Here is a 27,284-nt window from a genome sequence, read left to right as displayed (position 1 = left end):
CTCTTAGTGACAGCATTGGAAGGGAGCAGGGACACAGTTAGGGCTGCCCCAACAAGGATGTCACATATGTAATTTAAAATGTTCTAGGAGCCATCATGACAAATGTAAAAAAGTAAGATGAAATAAATTTTAATAATTTACTTTATGTAAAACCAAGAATCTATTGTTTCAATATATAACCAATATAAAAATTAAGATATTTTGTCTCCTTTTCTTACACTGCCTTTGAAATTCCGCCATACTGTACACGCACATGTCGGTTCCGACTAACCACACTGCAGTGCTAACTCCAGGGGTCGAGGGCTAACGTGTCAGACAGTGGAGGTCTAGGTGACAAGCTCCTGAAGGGGAGGGATTTATCATAATTTAATTCCAAACTCCCCTGACATTTCTAGTGTGGTACTTTGCCCAAAGCAAGCATTCAGCAAATGTCATCATTGAATTTGGGGATGATGGCTGCAAAGAAAGGCTGAGACTCATAGACGTAAGCAAGGCCAATATAATGTTTTTTAAGAAATAACATTTTGTGGGTCTTATACTTGAAAAAATTACAAGTGAATATCATTGCTAAAATATTCCACAATGTTCACTCACCCTCACAGCACCCCCAAAGCTATACTATATATAAAGAAAAAGCAAGGTTAACTGTTCTTCAAAAGAGACTAAAACGGGAGGGGGAATAAAAAATGGCCCTAATTAGATTTCCATAATATATGACCACAATGAATCCTCAAATACTACTTAAATGACCTCATATGTCTGAGATTATATAAATGGATTCTGGGACACAGATACAACTTGAAAAGGAATTTAAAACTAATATTACACCCTGGCTGTGTGGCTCAGTTGGCTGGGCATCATCCCACACACCAAGAGGTCACACATTCAATTCCAGTCAGAGGGCACACGCCCAGATTGCTGGCTCAATCCCCAGTGGGGGCATGCAGGAGGCAGCTGATTGGTGTTTCTTTCTCATCAGTGTTCCCTCTCTCTTATAGTTTAAAAAAAAAAAACCAACTATTATTGCAACCAGGTAATTTATGAAAACTAATATTAAATATTTTTTCTCAGTGTTACTAAAAGCATATTTTACTTGAAGTTTAGGGGCTCAACAAATGCAAATTAAGTTAGCTTTCACCTAGTTGACACCAACCAACCGTCTCCATCAGAATAACCACTTACAAATAATCTGTAGTTCCTGTAAGCCACAGCATTACACTATCTATACAGATACAGTGATACCTCGGTTCTCGAACGCCTCAGTTTTCGACCAGGAGATTCGAGAAACTTTTGTCTCGGAATCCGAACAAATATTTGGAACTCGAACTTCCGAGATGAGCCGAGTTGAGCCGAATGGCGTTCATTCGGCCCAGCGCGCCTTGCTCGCGTCATCAGTGTGAGTGCAGAGAGAGAGTCACGCTTTGTGGAGTCACGCTTTCCTATTGGGTTTCATTGCTTCGGTTCTCGACCGTCCTCCTGGAACGAATTATGTTCGAGAACCGAGGTATCACTGTATAGCCAAAGGAAAGACAGTAACTCCATTCATCCTGTGGTATAGGTGTCATCAATGTCAAGTTCCTTCTGACTACAAGGCTGCCTGTCCACTGAAAGACGGCCCAGCCCGCTGCCACTGGTTGTCACAACAGCTTATTCACTCCTCCAGGGGCATCCCATTCCCCTCGAGGAGAGGAAATGGTCAGCCTCAACCCACGGTGCATGAAACTGTGACATACTTGCTGTATCTTCACTAGGACTGGGGAGTGAACTGCTAAGGAAAGTCAACCAGCACTAAAGGCACTTACTTAGAGGGAAGAAACAGCGCTCTTCTTTACCGTGACAGGATCGGTTTTTGCGAGTTCTAAATACACTTTGACCAAACGGATTAAAAGGAAAAGGCATCTTGGTGTGGCCCTCCTGTTAAAGCTCCATAATGGAGCCCTGGCAGGTGCGGCTCAGGGTTAGAGCATGGACCCACGCACCAAAGGGTCACGGGTTCGATTTCCGGTCAAGGGCATGTACCTGGGTTGCAGGTTTGATCCCCAGCCGCAGTTGGGGTGCATATAGGAGGCAACCAATCAATGGGTCTCTTTCACACTGATGTTTTTCTCTCCCCCCCCCCCCCGCTCCCTTCCACTCTCTCTAAAAATCAATAGAAAAAATATCCTCCAGTGAGGATTTTTTTTTTTAAATCTCCATAATGGCAACTTTTGAACATTAAACTTTAGGGAAAAGAAATGGAGAATGCATGAATCAGAATTTACATCATTACTTTTTAAAGGATATTTTTAGGCTTATCAGTTTACTTTCTTCCAGAGGCAGCGTGTGCCGCTTTAGTCATTTAAAAAATTGTTGACATCTTTTGAATTGTATTTTGTGTCAGTTTTTCACACATTGTTCAATTCTAAACACAGATCTTTTAAATTACTGCAAAGCCATTTGAGTGGAGCCTGTGTTAATAAATGTCACATATTTTTCAGTAATTCAACAATGTTGATGACAAATTTCATATTGTTGACAAGCTGCCACTTGCTGAAATACTGAGTTTTCTACAGTAACTTGTGACTTTCCCTCACTCAGTAAATATTTACCGAGAGTCTGCTCTCTATACTAAATGGACACTATTTTTAAAGCAAAGAGACAGATGAACTGTAAATCCTAAGCATCCATTGGTGTATCAAATATTCTGGAGTTACATATAATAAAGGCTCTCGGAAAGCTGAGAGTCTATCACCAGCTTGATCCCTACCCAGAGTTTCTCTGACAGGTGACTCTTCTGGGGTCAATATTAGGTTTATCATTTACTCTAAAAACAGTTCTACCACGTCCAAAGCAGGAGCTAAAGAACCCCTAGGGGGTGGCCCTTCATCTGTGGGATGATTCACACTACAATTGCAGGGTCAGGAAGGAACTAGGAGAGTGAGCAATTACAGCATGCCAGGCCTGTGCCGCTACCTCCTTTAAACCCCACACCCACTCCAAGACACAGATATTATCTTTTACCTTCCACAAAGAAACCCAATACTCAGGGAGGCTAGGAAAGACCACAGTGACAAAGATACAAGTCCCCCAACATCATTTTTCATAGCTTCTCTTCTGACTTGCAGGGTCATTAAACTCCTTGGCTTGGTAGCTCCCTGGCTGGTTCCTCCCCACAGTTCTCCTGATTGTTCCTATTGGTTGGACGAGATTTCCCCCCGGCACATTAGAAGTCCCTATGTCTTGACTCCACTGACCACTCCTATTAATACCTCCCAGGTTGCTCAGACTCGTGGAGCGTTCCATGGATCACCTTATTTTTTGTTCTCCTCCTCCCGGTATATCCTAGGGGCTTACAGGAATATTGAAAGCTGTACTTCCATGTTGATGAGCAACTCTGTCTCTTGCACAAATCTCTGAGAAGTTGCCATTGGAAACAAACACAAGCTTCCATGCCTACCTCCCATGTGCTCTTACTATGGGTGATGCAGCCTAGTTATGCCTCCTTACTCAGGTGAGTTTATACAAAGTAAAAGTGGCCTTCTAGGTCACTGCAGAGTGGATACTGTCACTCCTCTTGGCAGTGCCCAAGCACAGGTCATACAGAGGCAACAGTCCCAAATCCTTTTCATGTGCCCCCTTTGTGGACACACAAGCACACGGAGTACACAAATTAAGCGTAGACACAGCCATATGACTCTCAGTTCCCTAGGGAAATACACTAAATTAGAATAATAAGCCAGAAGTCACCCTCACCTTTAACTTCCATTGTTTCAATATGTAAAATAATGGAATATTACACTCATCAAATATATTGTTAACTTCAGCATAAGCTAGGCCATTTTTATGCTTTCTATTTTGGCTTTCAGTTTAATTAAATCCAATAAACAATTATTAATCATTGTCAGCCAAATACTGTGGCAGTACTATAAATGGTTACAATACTCTATAGCAGAGATGGCAGAAATACCTATTTCAAACGTACGTGATTAGAAGCCAATGTAGAAGCATGGCCCGGGAGTTATGGCCCCAGAGTGAAGCCACGATTCCCAACCTAAAGGCTTTCTAGGACTTCTGAGTCTTAAAATAACTAAAACATATAGAGGTCAAGTTACTGCATACTTTACTGAAGACAAGAAGTAATTAAAGAAATTCTGCCCAGCCAGTGTGGCTCAACGGTTGAGCGTCGACCCATGTGCCAAGATGTCGCCAGTTCGATTCCCGGTCAGGGCACATGCCCAGGTTGTGGGCCTGATCCCCAGTGGAGGGCATGCAGGAGGCGGCCAATCAATGTTCTCTCTCATCGATGTTTCTCTCTCTCTCCTTTCCTCTCTCTAAAATCAATAAAGAAAAAATATTTAAAAAAAATAAATTCCATGAAAAGTTCTCTTTGCAAATGACATACAAATCAGGAATGTCCAAAGATCAGGAATGAATCACTTGCATTTGTGCTTCAGGAAAGCAGTCAATCTTAGCTTCTTTTATATAATCTATTTATGCCTAACATTGTTAGGAGTGGGTATGATTTAAGACCTTTTCTCCTATTGATAACATCCTCTTCTTTCTTTCCATGTCAATTATGAATTATTATTACTCGTTTTCTAACTTATGAAGACCAGAAAGAAGCCAAGTATGTTACTGAAAGAGGTAAACCTTAAAAAGATTCATATAGAAAAAACAAACTCTGACACTCCTGCCCACACAGAAAGACTTATAATCAAATAACCAGGGAAATGGTTTATTTAATAAAATCTCATTTAATAAAATCTCATTTTCCAAAAATTCCAGTCTACTAAGCAAAATCAAAAAGCTGAAATAAAAAGGAAGATTCAAGAAAAATTAGCTAGTGGTCTGTTATTGTTTGTTAATATGTTTTTATTGTTTTCAGAGAGAGGAAGGGAGAGGGAAAGAGAGACCGAAACATCAATGACAGAGAAACATTGATTGGCTGCCTCCTGCATGCCCCTTTCTGAGGATCGAGCCTAGAACTCCGGCATGGCCCCGACCAGGAATCAAACTGGTGACCTCCGGGTGTGTGAGATGACACTCAACCAACTGAGCCACACCAGCTGGGCAGTATGTTATTTTTATTCTTAGAATTACTAGACTCTTATTTCTTCTTTTAAAAAATCACATATCTGTTACCATTCCTCATTTCTCTTAACTAGTATCAATACCAACTGGTGGGGCCCTACTATTTAAACTGCATATTAGAAAAGAAATATCCTCCGTATATTCAAGTATGAAAAGACTAACATGGCTATTGGCAGACACCTTAGAATTATTCCATTTTCTGTCTTGGTTGTAAATAACAATTTATCTAAATGATTGAAAATAAATAGCTTTCACATTTTGACTAAGTGCCACAATATACAGAAAAACGCAGTCTGCTGCTGACCACACTGAGGTCCAAAATCATTCCATTTGCGAGTGTGACTGAAAATGCAATGGAAGCCTTGGAAACATTTACCATCAACTCAGGAATAAGAACTTGCTCGAACAATATCTTACATATGTTTTGGAATAGTTCTCTGGATAAAACAGAAAAAGTCGTTACAATGAGAATTTCTCTGTTCCAATTAAAATCATCTCAGTTTAAATTAGGCATTACTAGCACTATAAAATGAATCAGTCAGTGGTGGATAATTTGGGCCAACTTACTTGGTTGAAGCGTGGTTCTAAAGACACAGAAGCTCTTATCCCGTACAGGCCATTTCCCCCACAGGAGCCAATTAGCTCTGCCTTGAACCACGGCCACGAATCGCAGGCTTTGAAACTGGGCTGAGCATTTTATAAATCCAAAGGAGACTGAATTAGAGACTGTGGATGGATCATGACAGTTAGACCCTGAACAAACAAAAAACCCTCTTTAATAACAGCTGTCTGTGCTGGCTATGTGTACAACTGGAAGGCAATATACCTTAGCGAAAATAGCTGTGTGGAAGGAATGAGACCTAGAGGGATTATTTTTTCCCAAAATGTTCTTAAGTATATGCTTTTTATCATCTTTAAATAACACAAGTTAAAGACGTATAAAAATGTGCCACTACCATGGAAAACCAACTCAGAGCAAAGGCCACGAATGGTAAAGTAACCGATTAGTATAGACATAGAACACAGAAAGGTGAAGACACAGTTATATAGAAATAAAAATAGACTAAAGGGTGAAAATAAGTTTGTTTTTGTCACTAAACAGGGAAGAATGGATTTCATTTTTGGAAACCTGCATGATGGCTTTCTTCTTCTAACTTTTAAAATTTTGTGGGAAGAACCTGTGAGTCTGTAGAACAGCATCTCTCCTTTGAGGAACAGAGAGAAGAAGGCCTGGCACAGGAGCAGGAGTGGTCCACGCTGTTCACCAAGGTAGTCAGCCCCCTGCGCCAAGGGGCTCCGAAGTAGCGGGAAAGAGAGGACCAACTGCTAGAACTAACCACCGAACTAACCCAGGCAGGTCCAAACAACACCGGTCCCAGGCTCTGCTCCTGACACTTGCTTTTCAATTCAAAATGGCTGGAAAACCCTCTGCCCAGAAATGTGCATTTCTGTCTTTGCTTTGGGCCACATTCCTGGGTTTTGATAAACGTGCTAAGTGCCAAGTGCTGCATGTACGATGATAAACGCCATCCCCTCCACCCGAAAACAACACCACCTCAAAGCAGGAAGAGAGAACAAAAATGGTCAGCTGTGGCCCAGAAGCTCTCACGGACTTCTCAGGGGGACTAAACAACCATCACTAAAAACTTGCAAAAGCCTCAATAAACTGGTGAAATGAAAAGAGGCCAGAGGCTGAATGAAGGGGGAAAGGCACCCATGGAGAACAGGTCTTAGTTTTACAGCCTGGGGAAGATACAGCCCTGCAGCTGGACAGTCACGGGGGCCTCGCAGGTGCCTGAGCTCCCTAACGTACTGGAGGGTTCCAGGCTGGGACCGGTGCCATCTCCGCCTCAGGTGTCCCTCCTCTGCACCCCTGCCGTAGGGATGAACCTATCTGTTAACCAGGAAACATTTTTAGAAGCATGTATCCTGCTTATTTACAGAGACTCTGAAGTGACATATGGTGACAGCATAATATAAAAGAGCACAATTTGGGCTGAAAAAAAAAAAAGGAACATCTGAAACAAGCTTCAAGATAAGATGTCACCACACACCTGAGGTAAACGGGCTGCAAACAAAAGTCACACGTTGCAACACACAGGGTTACACATATTTTACTGTCTGGCAACATTAAGCAAACAAAAGTCCTTGCTGAGACTAACTTGCAGAAACTAAGCTCGGATCATATGGTTCTCAGACAGAGAGCACTGTGAAATCCAGGCTCTAGTAATACTGCAACTGTTCGTTTCTCAGAGACAGTAAAAATGAAAATGGATTAACCACTCTAGTCAGGGGATTACTGTTGGTTTTCTTTTCCCAAACCCTCAACATAAAACTTTAAAGTGTTATTATTTTGAAAAATCTAACTGTATACAACATTTGCTTAAATTAAAAAGGAAAGTAAACTGGGGGAAACATGCTTTTTTCTTTCTTTCTTTTGCTACTTGATAAGTATATTATCGATATTATATTCTTTAAATAAACCTATTTCCAGAAAACGCAAATTATAGCAATTGTAATAAGAGTAGCCTGATAAATTTTACTTTTGCAAAGTGGTAGTTCAAATTAGGACAAATTGCAAATAGAGTTCATCATGCAAAATACCCTGGAGAGAGAGCGGAACATGTCCATCAGAACTAAAAGAAATGAGAGCTCATGCCTTAGAGCTAATTGAGGCTTTTAATCACAAAATAAATGTGGCCTTTGCCCCCTACAACATATAATTCACATCATTAGGTTATTTTGAAATATTAGTTAAATATAGAGACTCCTACTTAGGCTTATAATGGTCCAGAGGCATACCATTCAAATGTAAATACGGCAATAGCAAAACAAATTGCTGATGCCATAAAAGAGTGAACACTCCAAAAATAAGACTTCATCATTCCTTAGACTTCTCTTTTCTTGACAGCCCTCTCTTTGGGTAAGTACCTCTAGCAGAACAGCAAGAGCTGACCAAAAGGAAAATATACATGCGTTTTCCTAAGCGTTGACAAAGGACAAGATCTGTGTTCCTCTCCACCAACAGCACTTCCTGATGTGAAAGGAATCCTTTTCCATAAGTTTCCAACATTTAAAATTGTTGCTAGGATTCTGGGCTTGTTGCACTGACACAATGTCGCCTGGCATCTGAGTGTGCCAATGCCTCTATGGCAAGAACACTAATAAGCTTGTAAGAATGTCCTTACATCATTACATCCCCAAGAACATTCTGGCTGCCAGTACTCCCCCACAGCTGAACAGTTTTCTCCCTGTTAGTGGTAATATCTAGGCTAGACCCAAACTCTTTGAACTGCAAAAGAAATGAAGGCAGGCTCCTGCCCGCCCCTTTTTCATATCCCATTAGACCTTCTTCCTTGCCCTCCCCTTTTGCCTTACTGGACAGAGTTCCTAAGTGGCAGCTAATGTGAGAAATAAGGAAAATGAAGTTTCAGATCGCTGTCACTGGCCCCAGAGCAAAGCAGCAATACCCAATTTGTGAGTGTTGATGAAAACGAGGTCCACTGATGAAGAAGTCACTAATAACTTTTAATCTGTCTTGCAGCCATTCATTTTAAACCTTCAAATGATCACATTTTTTGTTTTGTTTTGTTGTTGTTGTTAACTACATTCTTATCAACAATAAAAGGGGTAGGAAGGATCTTAATTTCTTCTTCTGTCCTCTGACTACATTCCAAATACAAAAAGAAAGACAAAGTCTGAAACTGTCCAGAAACTGGATAATCAGCTCAAAATAAAATAGTGGCTGACAAAATTCCTAACGTGTATCAAACAGAACGCAAGGCCTGCTGGAGGCGCTAGCGAGTTCTGCCTCATTAACACCCGCCAAGTGCAAAGTCCTGAGCAGGGAAACAACATGGAGCGAGACGCAGATCCTGCCTCCAGAAGCTTTCAGTACAGAGGCTACAAGAAATAAACACGTAAGTGGTAAGACACCAAGAGAAGTTACAAAAGGGCTGTGATGGTCTGAATACAGGGAGCACAGGGTCTTGGGTAGGTACCTGAGCTTGTCATCTACTGAATAATTGATCTGAATGGGTAAAAATAAAAGAAACTGCTAAGAAAGGGCATTTGGGTGAAAGGAACATCAAAGAGTGGAAATGCTCTGGGGGTGACTATGAAGGGCCGCTGGTCTGGCATGGACTGACTGCAAGCTGTGGGAGGGGAACAGGAAGAGCTAAGACTAGAAAGGTAAACTGAGGCAAATCACAGAAACTGGGTCAAGGAGTAAATACAGGAGTATGTTCTAGGATGAAATAGTTTAAAATCATTTCCCTTTGATTCAATCAGGGGAAAAAAAATACAAATCACAATGTAAAGTGTTGTGAAATAATTCACTTGAAAAATACATATTCAATGGATATTTCAACATCTAGCACAGTGCCCTGAACTTGGAAGACTTCTGCATTTTTTAAATGAACGATGCCCATTATGTATGAGGCTCAGTACTAAGATACTAGACACCAGGGAGCTACTATGATATACAAACATGGATTCTACCCTTAAGGTTCTCCTAACTATATGATATAGTGCTGTTTAGAATGCGTCATCAGGCCTGGAGGAATCTGCGGTCCGAAGGCCAGGCTAGGTGAGATGGACCGAGGTGGGGGCACTGTGCAGGGTGAACTGACATCTGCACACAACTCCATAGAGGATAACAGGATGGGTGAGTTAAGAGAGACTTCTAGATTTTTTCAGCTAAATCACTAGTCAAGGTGGTGCCATTTAAGAGGTCAGAATAATGATGGTGCTTTGTTGAAACAAAGAATTTTTATACATTAACTAGTTTTATGGAGAAGATGACTTTATTTTCACCTAAAGAATCACAAGTTCTCTAGTTGAGTGGGTGTGTCTAACTGAAGAAGTTCTGAACACAGGTGGGATACAGTACTGAGAGCCAGGTAAGTGTTCAAGGACAGGACAATGCTGAAGCCGTTGCTGAGCCATGTTATCTGCTGCTTATTACATCTCTCCCGGGAGAAAACAGGAATAGAGAGTGTGGGCCGAGGCACAGCTGTAACGAATACCTACTGTCACACAACAGAGGGGAAAAGAACCCGCAGAGCAAGCTGGGAAGAACTGGCTATAAAGGTAGAAGAATTACGATGAATACTATGAGGAAAAACCAAGGGGAAAAAAATTCTCATGAAAGGCACCGTCAGCAACCTTAGTGCTGTGGAAAGGCCAAAGCGAGAAATAATGAACAGGAGACCTTTGGATTTTGCAATATAAAGATCAAGGTAGCACTTTAGAAAGAAGTTGTTGAGTAGATCGTGGAAATGAAAATCAGTTTGGAGAATCTGGGAGATAGCGGGCATGAACCACCCATTCAATATATTTCAGAGTAAAAAGAAGCAAGAGAGAATAGGAGTCAAAAGGCACATAATATTATGACCGAGAGGCTCGTGTGCAGCTGAGTTCAGAGGGATGGAAGGAAGATCCTGGGGAGAGTGAGGGCACACGTGGAAGTAAGAGCTGAGGTGGGCAGGAGTGATGCCATCAGGTAGGTGCAGGGGTCAGCCCAGTTGCCGAGTGGAGACTCCCCTCTCTCTGCATTTAAATGGGCAGATGGGCAGATATAAACAAAGCCAAAGACGGTCTGAAGCACCGATGAGACAAATCTAGAGTTAAGCTTTCATAGTGAAAAACAGAGTACAAAGATACTAACCCCAATAAAGGGGGGAGGGAGTTAGGAGGAGAGATCTACGGAAGTCCCAGTATCTCTCCATGGCAGCGGAGGGGGCGGGGGCAAAGCTAACGGGAACCAGAAGCCTCATCCTGCAGTTCCCCAAACCTAGCTTCCACAGCAGTGCTCCTGACACAGGTGTGCATTCTGAACAGTTTATTAAACAAATACTCACTGAAAACTAATTACCAGCTTAGGTATAGCTTAGAATTGAAGAACAGAGTAAGACAAAAAACTAATGTATGAGTTTATAAGTGATTAAAAGTGGAAGTCTTGCGAAACTAGCCACAGTGACTTTACTTTTTTTTTTTTTTTATCCTCACCGTAGGACATTTTTCCATTTTTTGTTGTTGTTGTTCAGATAGAGTGGGAGGGAGAGAGAGGAAGAGAGAGAGAGAGAGAGAAACATCAACGTGAAAGGGACACATCGAGTGGCTGCCACCCACATGACCAACCAGGGCTGGGGACAAACTGCAACGGAGGTACACGCCCCTAGCGGGAACCAAACCCAGGTCTCTCCGGACCGCTGGCCAACGCTCTAACCGCTGAGCCAAACCGGCCAGGGCGACTTTACTTTTTATATAAAAGAGTTTGACGTTATTTTAGGCCAGTAGCTTTATTTCGTTTTTCTTCTTTATAATCTTAGAATCAGAAATTTAACTCAATATTCAACAGGTCACTCATTTCAATTATCTGCCAGTGATCCCAAAGATAACAATGGCTTAACCTATCAAGTAAGTTTCAGGGAATGAACTACAAACAATTGTTTTTGCAACTTTTACTTGTATTTCTAATTTGCTTTATTACAGTTTTACTTTGAACACTGTACCCACATTTACTGTACACAAAGGACATTTTCAGATACCAGAAACAAAGCATAAAAGTAGTCAGACACTGAGTATGCAAGCTGTATTAATGTAACATTTTTATAGCTTCATAATTACCTACAATTAGTGATTTATTACTCATCCTTTTCTAAGGTTGGCTTGGAAAGCTAAGCATTCAAAGAAGGGATAACAGAACTGCTCAAGAAATATAAAAGCCATTGATGGAAAATTGGAGCTTAATACTGTATGAATTAACAGGCATTTTCAAATTCATCAGGTACATTAAATGAACATGAGAAATCAACTCAAACTTTAAATATCTGCTCAGATCTTTTTAACTTTATATGATACTTGTTTGTGATCCATAAATAAAAAATCCCCTGAAGAATTATTTGTCACCTCCATAGACTTATATCTAGTATGAAAGATACAATGGTGTAAACATTATAAATTTCATAGGAACTCCTGCAGTTTTAAGTTTGCACTAATGTTACTAATTTTACCCACCTAATTCCTTTCTCAGACAAATGAAACATCCACCTTGGGATTATCGACTTGTATAGAATAAATGTCTGTTAAAGTAGCACTAATTCACTGAAGTAAGAAATTCCTAAATTGTCATATATGGTGACAAATGCTAACTGGACTTATTGTGGTGAACATTTCACAGTGTAGCAAGTGTCAAATCATTATGTTGTAAAGAGGAAACTAATGTGATATTTTACATTATTTTTTAAGGTTTGTATAATATTTCCTTGATTAGATATAACACAATTTATTTGATCAGTTCCATACTGATAAATATTAGAATTTTTTCTTCCATTTTTCACTATTATAAACAGTACTCAGTGAAATCCTTCTTTACTTTTATAATTGCTGTAGGCTTAACTCATAGCAGGGAACTTTCTGGATAAAATAATATAGGTATTCAAAATTTAGACACATGTTGCTCAACTGCTCATCATAGTTGCCTAACACTACTACCACCAGCAGATAAAACACCTATTTCCTCCTTCACACTCTCCAACATAAAATGTACCAGTCTTTTTATTCTTTGCTCATTAGATATTATTTTCATTTAAACTTCATTGAGTATATTTTAGATTAAATCTGCCATAATCACTTACAGCACTTCTACCTTGAAAGCTAAATTCTGCTCTGGCTGGTTTGGCTCAGCCATTAGAGCATCGACCCAAGGACTGAAGGGTCTCTGGTTCGATTCCCGGTCAAGGGCACATACCTGGGTTGCAGGTTTGAGCCCCAGATCGCTGGCCCTGGTTGGGGTCATGCTGGAGGCAACTGATCTATGTGTCTCTCTTACATCAATGTCTCTCTCTCTTTCTCTCTCTCTCCCTCCCTTCCACTTTATCTAAAAATCAATGGAAAAAATATCCTTGGGTAAGGATTAACATAAATATATAAATAAATGCTAGAGATTCCAATTAGCACTCTCCTGATTTTAGCTTACATACATACTAGACCAAAACCAAAAATTATTTGATCAAAGATGCCTCCAAAGACACACATTTTATTATTAAAAAATCATTATTGTAAAAATGTTGAAAACATAGCTAAATATAAAAAATAAAATGAAAATATGCACACCATCATTCAAGAGGTAATTGTTAAAAATAACCTTTTATTCTATGCATACATTTAATGTACATATATTGCTTTTCTCAACAAGTAATTATACCATATGCTATTTTATATCCTGATATGTTAAATAAAGACATCAGGAATAATTCCCCCACAAAATCTTAAATATTTTTTTAAATGATTTTTAAAGTACACACAACATCTCTTCGTTTGTTTGCTATTATTATTGGACATTTACTTCTGGTTTTTCATTATTATAAATTATGCAGAAAAGCATCTTTGACTGCACCTCTGAGAATTCAGTTAGGTTGGAAGAAGTCCTAAGAGTAGTTAGAACATGTTCTTTATTTTAAAATAATGAATGAGATCTTTGCAGTACCAAGTTGTTAGGTTTCTGTCATCTGTTAAATACATAGAGGATGTTTCACTTCCTTAGGATTTGACAGTTAACTGTGTTTGGACTGAACTTTATACTTATAAAACCAGAACCATGTCCTTTCTTATTTTTTGCAAAATTGTTCCTGACCTGGAATACCAGCATATTTGATTGACAAAGTGGTGACCATGAAGACACTTTCACCAGACTTTCTTTTCCAGCAGAAATGATCAAATAAAGGACAGAAAAATAGAGATGAGAGAATCTGAACGTAAATTTAACAAGCATTAGTTCTTAGCATACTCACAAAAAGTGATCCTATATTTAGGCCACAAATGAGCACTGAAAAAACATTCCCAAGACAAATATACAGAGCAAATCATTGGAAAGATTGGCATAACCAAAAGAATCCTACACATGTAGAAATTTTAAAACATCCACAAATCTTTTAGGATAAAACACAAAACAAACAAACAAAACCCCACAAATCAAAATGGAAATCCCCAACTGTGTGAAAATGAATCGTAAGAACTCTGGGCTGCTGGAAAAAGGGGCACTTAGGAAAATGGAAACAGTCTTAGATGCCAGTTTAGAAAATATAAACAATAAAAAATGAGTGGCCTAGCCCTGGCCAGTTTTGCTCAGCGGTTAGAGCGTTGGCCTGCTGTCCGGAGAGACCCGGGTTCGGTTCCCACTAAGGGCACGTGCTTTGGTTGCAGTTTGTCCCCGGCCTTGGTTGGTCGTACGGGTGGCAGCCACTCGATGTGTCCCTTCACGTCGATGTTTCTCTCTCTCTCTCCCTTCCTCTCTCTCCCTTCCACTCTAGCTGTACAAAAAAATGGAAAAAATATCCTCGGGTGAGGATTAAAAAAAAAAAAAAAAATTTAAAAAAAATGAGTGGCCTAAATTTTAATTTCAGGAAGATAGAAAAAGAGAAATAAAATAAACACATAGGAAAGAGCAGTTCATAAAGATATAAGAAGAGACAGATAAATGAGAAATCAAGAATTTTCTTGACTTGGTAATTTTCAAGGACAAATAAAACACGTAAATCTTTAACAAAATAAATTTTAAAAAGAAAAATAATAGAACTACTATTTTTTAAAATTCGGATAATAGCCCTGGCCGGTTTGGCTCAGCGGTTAGAGTGTTGGCCTGCGGTCCGGAGAGATCCGGGTTCGGTTCCCGCTAAGGGCACGTACTTCGGTTGCCGGCCGTACTTATGTCCCCGGCCCTGGTTGGTCGTGCGGGTGGCAGCCACTCGATGTGTCCCTTCACATCGAAGTTTCTCTCTTTCTCTCCCTCCCACTCTATCTGTACAAAAAATGGAAAAATATCCTCGGGTGAGGATAAAAAAAAAATTTTTTTTTTTTAAATTTGGATAATATATAATCTATATATAATATATAATCAATATGAGTAAATTAAAAAAATAAACAAAATAACCTATTTCTCAGGAAATTTTAAGATAAAATTCTATAAAGACAATTACTATGTTAACAGATTAAAGGAGAAAAATCATATGATTGTGTTAATTATTGCATAGAAAAGGACTGATAAAATTAAAAGACACATTAATGGTAAGGCTCTTAATAAACTAGAAGTAGAAAATTTCCTTAACCTAATAAAGGGAATCTATGAGAAACGAATGGTAAACTTTTTATGTAATGATGAAATTCTAGAAGTATCCCAATTGACAAGAATAATACTTGTACTAGTCAAAGCAGTATCTCAAGAAAAAAGTAAGATATATATGTATATGTGTGAGAGAGTGTGTGTGTGTGTGTGTGTGTGTGTGTGTGTAAAAGACACAAAATTGTCATTATTTGCAGATTTTTAAATTTGTCTACATAAGGTTAAGAGAACCAACTGTCAAACTATTAGATCTATAAGGATGTCAGCAAGGTCAAATACAAGATGAAAAACAGAAATTAATTAGCTTTTATATACATTAGCAATGATCAATTAGAAAAACTTAGAACTAAATCCCACTCAAAATAACAACTTGAAAATGTCTGACATATGAGACTGTTATGAAAAAAATATATAAAACTTAACTTAAGAACATAAAGTAATCAAAGAAGAGATACATCTTGTCAATGGATGGGAGGCCTTAATTTATAAAGACTGTATTTTTCCCCAAATTAATTTTTATTTTTATTTATTATTTTTAATCCTCACCCAAGGACATTTTTCCACTTTTTGTACAGATAGAGTGGGAGGGAGGGAGAGGAAGGGAGAGAGAGAGAGAAACATTGATGTGAAGGGACACATCGAGTGGCTGCCACCCGCACGACCAACCAGGGCCAGGGACAAACTGCAACCGAAGTACGTGCCCTTAGCGGGAACCGAACCCGGGTCTCTCCGGACCGCAGGCCGACGCTCTAACCGCTGAGCCAAACTGGCCAGGGCCCCAAATTAATTTTTAATGTAATGTAATCCCTAACAAAATACCAAATGGAATTTGCAAGGAATTGGACATGCTGATATAAAAAAATTCAAGCAAATGCATAAACATACAAGATAGCTGAGGCCATCTCAAAAAGAAAGAACAAAGGTCTTGCCCTACCAGACATCAATAAAAACATTGTGAAGATATACTAATTAAAACAGGATGGTACTGGTACAGAAATAGATAATCATATTCATAGAACAGAACACAGCCTCCCATGACAGTCCAACGAATAAAACAGAATTCAAAATATAATAAAAGTGGCATTCCATTAACTACTCAACAAATGGTATTGAAATAACTGGCTGTCAATTTATAAAAATTAAAATCTCTTCTTCAACAAGTCGCTCACACACACAAAGAGTCCAGAGTAATTAAAGACCTAAACCTAAAATAACATATAAGCAAGATCGACTACATAATTTGTGGGGTCCAGTGCAAAATGAAAATGTAAGACTTTCAAGACTGCAACAGTAGTGAGCAGGTAGATGGAGGGGCTTCTGAGCACAAAAAAAAGATAAATTTGGCTACATCTAAATTTACAGCTTCTGCATGACAAAAGATACCATTAAGTTTCAAGACAAGCCACAGAGAAAGAAAAGATTTACAACACATATGAGACAGACCATTAATATCTAAAATACATAAAGAATGTCTACCAATCAATAAGAAAAAAATAAATAATCCAAAATTTAAAAATTGGACAAAGGATATGCAGAATAATTTGCATAAGAGGAAATTAAAGAGCCATTAAACATGAAAATCTGTTCAGTCTCATGAATACTCATGAAAATGCAAATGTAAACTAAAACAAGGAGACATTTTTTAACCACAAAGTTTGATGATGTCAAGTGTTGGCAAGCGCTCGGGGAAAGTGGTGGTGGGAGGGTCCACTGGCACCTCGGAGGGGACGACTGGGCAGGATGGAAATGGAAAATCGGCATACCTTCCACCTAGCAATTACTTCTCTTGTTTTCGACCCTAGAGAAAAGCTTCCCATGTGCATGTTCGTAAGAAGTCATATACTGGGATTTTATTGCTGAGTCATAATAAAATTCTTAATAGCAAAAATTAGGGGAATGGTTAAATTAGGTATCTACATGGTTTTTATCGTACATTCATATAGCAAATGCTCTGCAGCAGTTAAGAAAAGTGTAGAACCCTGTACCTACAGATGTAAAAAGCTAAGACATATCTTTTAAATGGAAAAACTGCTACTATTATGTTGTTGAATTTGTTTTTTAAGAAATCACACATCCAAATTTTATATTTCTATGGGAACATATATGTACATATGAAATACAGAGAGAAAAAGACCTCAAAGCCCGAGAACAATATCGACCAAATCAATAACAGTAATTTCCTCTCTGAAGAGAAATGGGATTGACTGGGTGGTGATCAAAGGGGATTTTAGCTGTGATGTTTAAAACAATATTTAAAAAAATATTTTAAAAAATATTCACAAATCATTTAATAATTAAAAATAACTTAAAATGTTTCAGGATAAACATTGTCAACTCTGAAGATGAGTGTTACCCTAATACACTCCACAAAACAATCTCACATCTCCTATGTCAAGAATGTTTCTTCCATCACAAAGTGGAGGACAGCCCAAATATTTTCTTGAGCCCTCTGCAATATAATTTCTCATTTCCCCTTCATATACCAAAATTACTTATTAAAATGACTTCACTTCCCAAATCCGCATAACAGTTGCATTGCCTGAACTGCCTTTTATGGTTTATGGCAACTATCATACTACAAGGGGCCTGGAGACAATGCATAGCAAGGTCACCTCCAAATCAAACAGCAAAAATATAATAAGTTCCTTCATGAAACAAAGCAGATTATTTCAAATAGTCATTCAAACTTTAAAGAAAAATGTCAGTATATGCAAACTCTGAGATCTGCTCCCCGGAATATAAGCATAATGATAGTTTCAAATTATAAAATAGAGAATTTGTTCTTTATTCATTCTCACCTGAACAGAATTTCAAAGAGATGATGAGGATTTTCCTCAGTAGATATTAAACTCATTTACTCACTATGTATTATATTTATCTATCTAACTGAACATGCTGTGTACACCTCTACAGTTTCTTCCATTATATTATATGAAATTGGCAAGTGAATTACTAACAAAATTTTCATTATTATTGTTTTTATTAATTTTTTAGAGAGAGGGGGAAGGGACAGACAGAAACACTGATGTGAGAGAGATACATCCACCGGCTGCCTCCTGCACGCCCCCTACTGGGCATCAAGGCCACAACCTGGGCATGTGCCCTGACCAGGAATCGAACCGGGTCCTCAGTTCATGGGCCGACTGAGCACCCCTTTGCCCTTCAAACCCCCACCCCTACCCTAGGCAACTACAAATCTACTTTGTTACCACAGATTTGCCCCTCTTGACATTTCATATAATGGACTAATAAATATGCGGCCTTTTGTGACTGGTTTATTTCACTTAGCATATAATGTTTTCAAAGTTATTCCATGTTGTAGCATATATATCAGTTCTTTATTTCTTTTTATTGCCAAACAGTATTACATGGTATGGATGTACCACATTTTATTTACCCATTCATCAGTTCATGGATATTTGGGTTATTTCCACTTTCGGGTATTATGAATAATGGTGATATGAACATTTGAGTGTAAGTCAAAATGCTTTCTTAAAAAAACCAAACAATTCTACATAAATGAATGCTGGATGATTTAGAAAGTAGGACAATTACAATGCATGTTTTTCTTTTTTCCTTTTATTAGTCTTTATTTTATGCTGAATTTACTCCTGGGCTATAAATTTTTGTTTCTTCAGTTTCTTCTGCAATATCTTTTTCCCCTGGGCAACCTCCTCTTCTGGTTTAGGGACAATCTGCTCTTTCTCAGTGAGGATCATCTCAGTGTGGCAGGGAGAGCTCGTGTGTGGGTTGATCCGCCCATGAGCTCTGTGAGTTCTACACCGCATCCTGGGAGCTCTGTTTACCTGGCTGTGCTCAATGACCAGAGAACCTACATCTAAACCCTTGAGTTCAGCATTGCTCGCTGCATTTTTAAGCATGTACAGCAAAAACTCAGCACTCTTTTTGGGCCACCAACCCTGTGTCCAGCCCCACTGTTTGGCCTGGGCACACCTACCAACTCCACCACTGTAACGACGGAAAGGCACACACTGCTTCTGTAAAGTGACATCCTTCAAATACTTGGTGGCTTTTCGAATATGCATACCCTCAGTGGCCTGGGCAGTTTCCTGAGTGTTCTTAAAGTGAACACGAATATTTGAACCTCTTGATTTGCATGATTTTGTGGGGTTTTCTGGGTCAAGTGAATAGCAAACCATTTTCAGAGGTCACCTCTGGCCGCTTTTGGGAATAGTGCATGCTTTTCCTTATTCATCCTAACAAGTAACATTAATGAATCAAATGAGCCATTTTATAAAAATAATGAACAGGGAACAATTATCGATAGCATACTAACCATAATTAACTCCCAAATTAACCTTCTCTTAGATGCTAAATTTTAAGGAATGAGCTTTTGTAACTGGAGAAATACCCCTGACCAGCAGCAATTAATTTATTGATTAGAATTTTCTGAAGAGAAAGAAATGAAAGGGCTTTCTGAAATGGGGAGGGGCAGGGTTTTTTTTCACATTTTGCCAGTCACTGAGGTAACTGAACATTTTGGTGGCAAAAATAATTTGAACTCTGACTTGGAATGAATTTTTTTAACTATTTGGAATAACAAAATAACTGGAGGAAAGAAAAACACTTAAAAACAGAGGATATTTTGTTTTTTAAAATACTTCCCCACGGATGTGATGACTTGCCCTTCAAAAGTGTCAAAGTACCAGACAGGTAAGATGTATCCATCCAGGTGGCCTATGCTTTCTGTCTGTGTCAGTATAAATTGTTATTCCTTCAGCACTAACTGATCGGGCTTCTAGGAACAAAGGCTCCTACGGAACTCACATCTTGAGTGATCCAACATCACAGAAGCAAGGGTTTAAGAAAACCTTTACTTACTGCTTTTTTAACAATTTTGTTTGAGCTCCCATACAAAAATAGTGACGATTCATATGAATACATCTTTTCTGGGTTTTTTTGTTGTTGTTAATCCTCATCTGAGGATGCTTTTCCATTGCTTTTTGGAACGTGAAAGGGAGGGGAAAAAGGAATGGAAGAAGACAGAGAGAGAAACATCAATTGTGAGAGACATATTGATTGGTTGCCTCCTGCACGACCCCGACCAGGGCCAGGGGTTGAACCTGCAACCCAGATCCGTGCCCTTGACCAGGAATTGAACCTGAGACTCTTTGGTCCTCCAGCCGATGCTCTAACTGCTGAGTCAAACCAGCCAGGGCCATAAAAATAAATCTTTAATCTTGTCTTCATTCACTTACTTTTCTTATGTGGGAAAATGAATATAAAAGAAAACCTCTACCACCTGGCTGGTGTGGCTCAGTCGACTGAGTGTCGTCCCATGGCCCGAGAGGACCTGGTTCGATTCCTAGTCAAGGCACATGCCCAGATTTTGGGCTCTATCCCCAGTGCAGGGCGGCAGGAGGCGGCCGACTAATGTTTCTCTCACATCGATGTGTCTATCTCTCTCTCTAAAAGATCAGTAAAAACATATTTAAAAAAAAGAAAAAGGGCCCTGGCCAGTTTGGCTAAGTGGTTAGTGTGTCAGCTAGTGGACCAACGAGTCGCAGGTTCAATTCTGGTCAAGGGCATGTAACTCGGTTGCAATTCGTCCCTGGCCCTGGTTGGGGTCGTGCGAGAGGCAGCTACTCAATGTGTCCCTTTCATGTTGATGTTTCTCTGTCTCTGTCTCTGTCTCTGTCTCTGTCTCTGTCTCCCCCTCCTACTCTGTCTACAAAAAGATGGAAAAATGTCCTCGGGTGAGGATTAAAAACAAAAATTAGGAAGCAGAAACTTAACAAGGTTACACAACACACCCAAAGTCACATATCTATAAAGTGGAATAAAGGAATTTGGATCCAAGTACTCTGATTATAGCGGCCATGCCCTTAACCACTGTCTATACCTCCTCTGCCATAGAAAGCATAAAACCATAAAGGTAATCAAAACTAAACTTAGCCCGGCCAGTGTGGCTCAGTGGTTGAGCATCGACCCATGCACCAAGAGGTCGCCAGTTCGATTCCTGGTCAGGACACATGCCCAGGTTGTGGGCCAAATCCCCAGTGAGGGGCATGCGGGAGGCAGCCAATTGATGTTCTCTCTTATCGATGTTTCTATCTCTCTCACTCCCTCTCTCTAAAATCAATAAAGAAAAAAAAATGTTTTTAAATTAACCTTAAATATGATACCCAAGAGATCAAGTTCGACACTACCCTTTTGTAGTAGCCATGAATTCCAAAGGTGATTAATTTATCTGTCCAATACAAGCTACCTAGAACAGACCTGAATTAGAATATTCTTTATTTTACAATACTAAAAAAAAAACCTAAATGCAGTTGGTTGGAAGGTTATGGAATAACCTCACAACAGGATACCATGCAACCACTGAAACAATGATGTAGACTGTACTTGTTACACAGATAGATATCTGGTGTTAGGTTAGACTTTTTTAAAGCAGGTAATAAAATAACATTTTAAAATAATCTTTTAAAAATATTTGATATCTTATATGCAAAGGTATAGATGAAAACACCCTAAAAAGGACAGATAGCAAGAAAGTGGATAATTTTCATTTTTAAACCTTTCTACTATGTTTGAGTTTTCTAGAGCAAGTACACATTGTTTGTGAAATCAGAAAAACAATAATGCTACTGCTAATCTTGAAAGATAATTTTTAAACGATTTCTTTTATACTTTGCTGGCCACACTCCTCCGAAGCCTAGGGGCTCTCCGGATAGTCTGGCATTCAAGCCTCCTGGGAGTGACCTCTCTTAGGTGGCTCTTTCTGCATCCAAAGCAACCCTTGGGAGGCAATCCGTCAATGGGAGCGTTTTAGAGCTGGTACAGAGGGCAACTGTGCTCACAGCTAATAACTCATTTAGACTCTGAGAATCAACTTTTCACAAATGCAGTGTCTGACCTCAAGAAGCACAAGCACATTATTCAGCTGGTATTTTTAGTCATATCAAATCTGCCAAGACTGTCATTTATGTCAGGATTATAAAATAAAGTACCGATAACAGTGTTTGAAAAGAAAGAGGCAGACAGGGGCATGAAAGAGGGAGCAGGGGAAACAAGTCAATAGCATCAGACTAATACTTATTCATTCAAGCTGGCTGGACAGCAAACTATCACCGACCTCTTTATGATCTGCCTGGCACCGTCCTGCCCTACGAAGATCAAGATAAGGAAGGCGCAGCTCCTTCAGGACCACTGTCATTCTCTAACTTGTGGTCTATGGCACTAACACAAAATTCCTTCCCATTTGTTAAGTGGAAGTACCCAAATGCAGGGGAAGTTGTCTGATGACACTGACCCTTTACACGTTTTGTTTACAGTTGTTCCTTTGATTCTTTGCTGATGAGGAGGTGAAAGTGAGGGATGGGATAAAATGAGGACGATAAACGCATAGTGAGAAGACAGGTGATAGAAATATGAAAGGCAGTAGTAAAAGTTCTGAGAATAAACACTGAATTCGGAAGAAAATATGCTGGAAAAAGAGGCAAGGACAAGCCAGAAGAATGGAAAAGTGTCATGTGAGACACCGCCATGTCCAGCTCCCGGAGAGAAGACAAGGAGGGCAGCGTGGGACCCCGAGGGCGAGCACCCCGAGGCTCCCACTCTGCGCTGGGGTCCTGAGAAAGGCCTCATGGGCCGCTGGTAGGGAAGGATGCACTCTTCCTCCAGGGTGTGTTGCCTGGTCTCTCCGCAGGAAAATGTACAGAAAGTCTATAGGAAACCCCTCACCTGCCCGCCCCTTCCTTTCTCTTCCACGCTGGCAGCAGGAAAGCCATTTCACAAGCTGATATGGAGAGAGAGAAACATCGATCAGTTGCCTCCCAGACGCACCATGAACGGGGACCGAACCCACATCCCTTTGGTGTACAGGACGGTACTCTGACCAACGGAGCCACCTGGCCAGGGCTGACGGGGCTTTTAACATGCTATGCGTGAAGGGGACCCTGGGCATCCCAGTGATCATGTCAGCAGGCATTAGGGCAGAGAGCACGAAATCACAACTGTGAGTGTGGCCGGCAAAGTGGTGGCAAGAACAGGAGGCCAAGGACTCAGAAGTGGGAAAAGCCCAAGGAGGCCAGGAAGGCCGGGAAGGAGGCTGAGCACTGCAGGCTGGGTCAGAAACAAAGCTACGGCGTACAAACAGGGAGCCGAGGGGTGGGGCACAAGGAGGACTGCAGGTCGACAGACGCGGAGCCAGCACAGGTGTCGTGGCAGGAACCACACCTGCTGCCCTGAAGGAGGAGCAGCAGCTCTCCGGCACACAGCATCCCCTGCGGGCTGGCACCATGCCTTGCATGCTTTATTGTCTGTCTATTATACACTTCGTCACAGCAGTCTTTATCATAAAAGAAGCTATGACCATCCCATTTTATGGTGTAAGGCTCGGGGGGTCAAGTAACTTGTCTGATGTCACTCGATTAGTTTATAGCAGAACCGAGATTCAAACCGCCCTCCACCTCATGCCAAGGTCTACTTTAAAGGGACTCAATTTTACAACATGGAGCTTAGTTGGGGTCTTGGCAAAAGGAAACATAAGATTAGGCAGTTATGGGGACACAGGGAGAGAGACAGTAAGAAGAGAGAGTTGATTTCTCAATGCAGCTGACAAGGAGGGAAACTAAACAGGACGGCGGCCCTAAAAGGGCTGGTTTAGGATGAGAGAGGTGGGCAGGTTCAGACGCTGCGAACAAAGTCAGTCCTGGAAAGCACTGGACGATGAGGCAAGGGGCCAGAGAGATCATGAGGATGGGGGTGCTGGGCCACCAGAGGGACATCTTACCCCGAGGCTGCGGGAAGGCACAGGAGGGTGCTGCCGAGGTGCTTTGCATGTGAAAGTAATCTAGCCATTCCGTCTTCCTGTCATGTGATGAATCCTTTCTTATTCTCCGTGGTATCCCTCAGGGTTTTGAATGGCACTGTCTCAATTAGGAATACTGTGTTTTTATACTATGAATCCTCCTGTTCAGACCTGAAGGTCTCAGGTACCACCCACCACCCACATGCTTCAGTATCCCTTCTGCTTCCCCACTGCCCTGCAGAATGAAAATAGGCGCAGTTTCTTCTCCTTCCATAGCGTCTGGAAACATTCTTCTGAGGTTTTCTAAAATATGTTACTTTGCAGGGGAACAGATGGAGTGGAAATAACAAAAGTATCACCCCAGTGAAAGCTGCCCCCAATATCCTGTGCCGTGTAAACAGAACAAGACCCTGGACGTTCATATTCAGAAGCTCTACAAATCTATCATAATTTTTCTTCCACTGAGGCTTAATCCATCTTTATTGATTTCATTATAGGATAACTACTTTCCGATTGCTTCATCCCATTTCAATAATGTGCATGCACTTATCTGACAGTTTTCTCATTTATTTGTGCCCACGATCTATCTTGTTTACTGCTGTGAGTCCAGCGCAACAGACACAAATGTCTGTCAAATAAAAAGATGCTCTCTTTGGACCTGACCCCTGAAGACCACCTTGTTAGAGACAGTGAAGTACAGGTGGGGCAAAAGTAGGTTTACAGCTGTGAGTATATGAAACAGAGTTTATTCTTGTATTACCATTTATTAATTATTCTATTAGTTATTTGTATTACAACTGAAAACCTACTTTTGCCCAACCCTGTGTAATCATGGAATTCGGCAAAGCTAAGTGCTCGATACAGAGCTCGAACTCATGACTTGAGCCTCATTTGCCCCTCACCCCAATAAACTCAACAAACAGACTTTTCTAAAATAATCATTTAAAATTAAAAATCCACAGGCCGAAGATCGGTATTTGTTTCTAAGTCAACAGACCTAGAAAATTAGGAAGTCTAAACACTAGTAGTTTGAATCTACCCAAATTTCAACAGCTCTTAGACTAGTGCCCTAAAAGAAAACGTGACAAGAAAGAGTGTGTGGTTACCCAATCACCCTTAGTGCTATCTACAGTGGGAATTGTATCTTTGACATCTGCATAAGCATATATGGGCCTTAGTCAATTTTCAGGAGACAAAACATAATACATGGATTCACAGTATTCCTAGAAATGTTGCTATGTGGACAGAGACAAGGCCAGATGTATCACACAAATTATACAGTTGGCTGTTAGTAAGTTTTTAAAATTGCAGAAAGGCTAGAGACAGGACTAATATCCTCCCTCACACACTTATATACATTTTCCTCATGCTACTGAATGATTTTGCTCTAATTTTCGGAGTGACAGGATTGGCTGTCTGTTTCAGGCACAAACATGAGAGCAGTACAGTGAACATAACACCTGACACCGAGAACTCAGGCCTGGGTGAGGCAGTTCAGAAGGAGAAGAGGTACAGGGAAAAGGTACAGAGGCACAGAAGAGACCCTGGAGACATCTTCTGTTCCAGGCGTTTCCAAGGAGGCATCCAGCCTCCTGGCATCAACCTCACTGAACTGCTTCTAAGTGTTACCTTTGCACTATGTACGCAAACAAAAAATGGGTTACTATTTCCTGGTTTCATACAGAAATACATTCAGCAAGGGCCAATCAAGATCTGCTGGGGGAAAAAAATGTTAGCATGAAGTCTTCCACAAGTCTTCCGAGGCTGTGGCTTCCCTTCCCCTGGCCAGTCAAGTCCCACTGTAGGTGACACACTAAGGCTGGGCAGAGAGAGTCTGAGGATGGCGAGCCTTGTATTTCTTTGCAAATGCTATTTTGTTCTCTATACCTTTTCTGCCCTCTATTAGCAAGGATCACTGAAGTCATCATTGAAAGTTGACTATAGTTCTAAGTTCTAACTATTATTTTATAGTCCTTGAAAATGTACTGAAGGGCATTTTTACACAACAGTTCATCTTAATCTAATTATCCAAAAGTTTTATAAAATCATCAAAACTTTTTAAAAAAAAAAAAGATCCAAACATGATTAATTGGTTGTCTAATATAAGCAAAGCGATGGTTCTGGCAGGAGATTTATAATTCACTCCACTTAAGTAATTAATAAAATATATTTAAGAATGAATCAAGACAATTGCATTACATAGGTAGTTATGCTTGAAAGCAGTAATAAAAATGATGTAAGACAAGAACATCTTAATATGGAACATCAAATTACACATCAATTGCCACCTTTCAGACCAATTTTTCATTTAAAAGTCCAATAAAGCCCTGGGCCATTGTGGCTCATTGTGGCCATTGTGGGCCATTGTGGGACATTGAGTGTCGTCCCATGCACTGAAGGGTTGTTGATTCGATTCCTGGTCAAGACACATGCCCAGGTTGTGGTTTTGATCCCTGGTTGGGGTGCATAGGGGAGGCAGCCAATCGATGTTTCTCTCTCACATCAATGTTTCTCTTCTCTCTCTCTTTCTCAATAAAAATATATTCTTAAAAACATTTTTTAAAATCCAATAAAAAACTGCAATCTGTTATCCAGAATTAATGGAAGTATAACATTCTCTGCTAGAGACTGAGTCTGTGACATGGCTCTTTGGCTCTTCTGTACTGTAGCGTCAATGAAAAGGAAGAAGCATCTTTAAAAATCAGCAATAGCAAGAGGGAAATTGAACCAAATTCGAGGAAAACACACACCACTAATTTCTATCACGTGTCGTTAAAACACGTAGTCAAGCAAGGGTTTTGTTACAGGCTTCGGCTGATTTTCCAGATTTTCCCCAGCAGGTGGGTGTTTCATCTGAATAGGTCAACTGCCCACGGAAGGCCAGAGCCGGCAGATCTTGCACAGCCGGCAAGCCTAGAAGGGCAGGAGGGGATTTTAGGAAGAAGCATCCTATTTTTTGACGTATGTCCTTAGCACAGCAAATAACTAAATTTAATGACCATAACTGATTCACCAGAGAAGTGTCATATGATTCCTGCCCTTTGCCTGGAATCAATTGAGACCTATATCAGATCAGTCTCCCTGGAAGAGAACCTCCCCCCTTCTCAAGCCTATCCTCAGGTCTCAGTCCACTGATTTCATTTTCAATATAACAAATTTAGTTAGTGACTTTCAGTGCTGTGAAATTTAATTGTATTTCCACTGGAGTTTAGTTAAAGGGTTCCTTCCAGTAGCCTATTATTGCCCTGAAAACAACTGCCTGACTTGAAAGGAGACCACAGATAAATCAAATATAAATCTGATCCGACCAATCTTACC

General features: G+C 40.1%; 2 protein-coding genes across 4 annotated transcripts in view; both read right to left on the bottom strand.

The window, feature by feature from the left end:
* PLCL2 (phospholipase C like 2) overlaps positions 1-27,284 on the bottom strand; it is a 173,389-nt gene that overhangs the window by 90,695 nt on the left and 55,410 nt on the right. The window contains exon 1 of one of the 3 annotated variants that reach the window (XM_036266273.1): positions 5,638-5,747. The exons of the other annotated variants lie outside the window; for them this stretch is intronic. The gene's annotated coding sequence lies outside the window, so the exon portion shown is untranslated. Of the gene's footprint in view, positions 1-5,637; positions 5,748-27,284 lie in introns of those variants that run through there. 3 annotated transcript variants of the gene reach the window in all.
* Positions 18,784-19,463, bottom strand: LOC118632947 (60S ribosomal protein L17-like). The gene has a single exon (XM_036266274.1). It carries the CDS (start codon positions 19,351-19,353, stop codon positions 18,799-18,801), a length of 555 nt encoding a protein of 184 aa, XP_036122167.1. The 5' UTR covers positions 19,354-19,463; the 3' UTR covers positions 18,784-18,798.

The sequence above is a fragment of the Molossus molossus genome, unplaced genomic scaffold (assembly GCF_014108415.1).
Source record: "Molossus molossus isolate mMolMol1 unplaced genomic scaffold, mMolMol1.p scaffold_m16_p_18, whole genome shotgun sequence".
NCBI lineage: Eukaryota > Metazoa > Chordata > Mammalia > Chiroptera > Molossidae > Molossus > Molossus molossus.
Note: the sequence above shows the minus strand (reverse complement) of the source record. Positions and strands in the feature narration are given on the sequence as shown.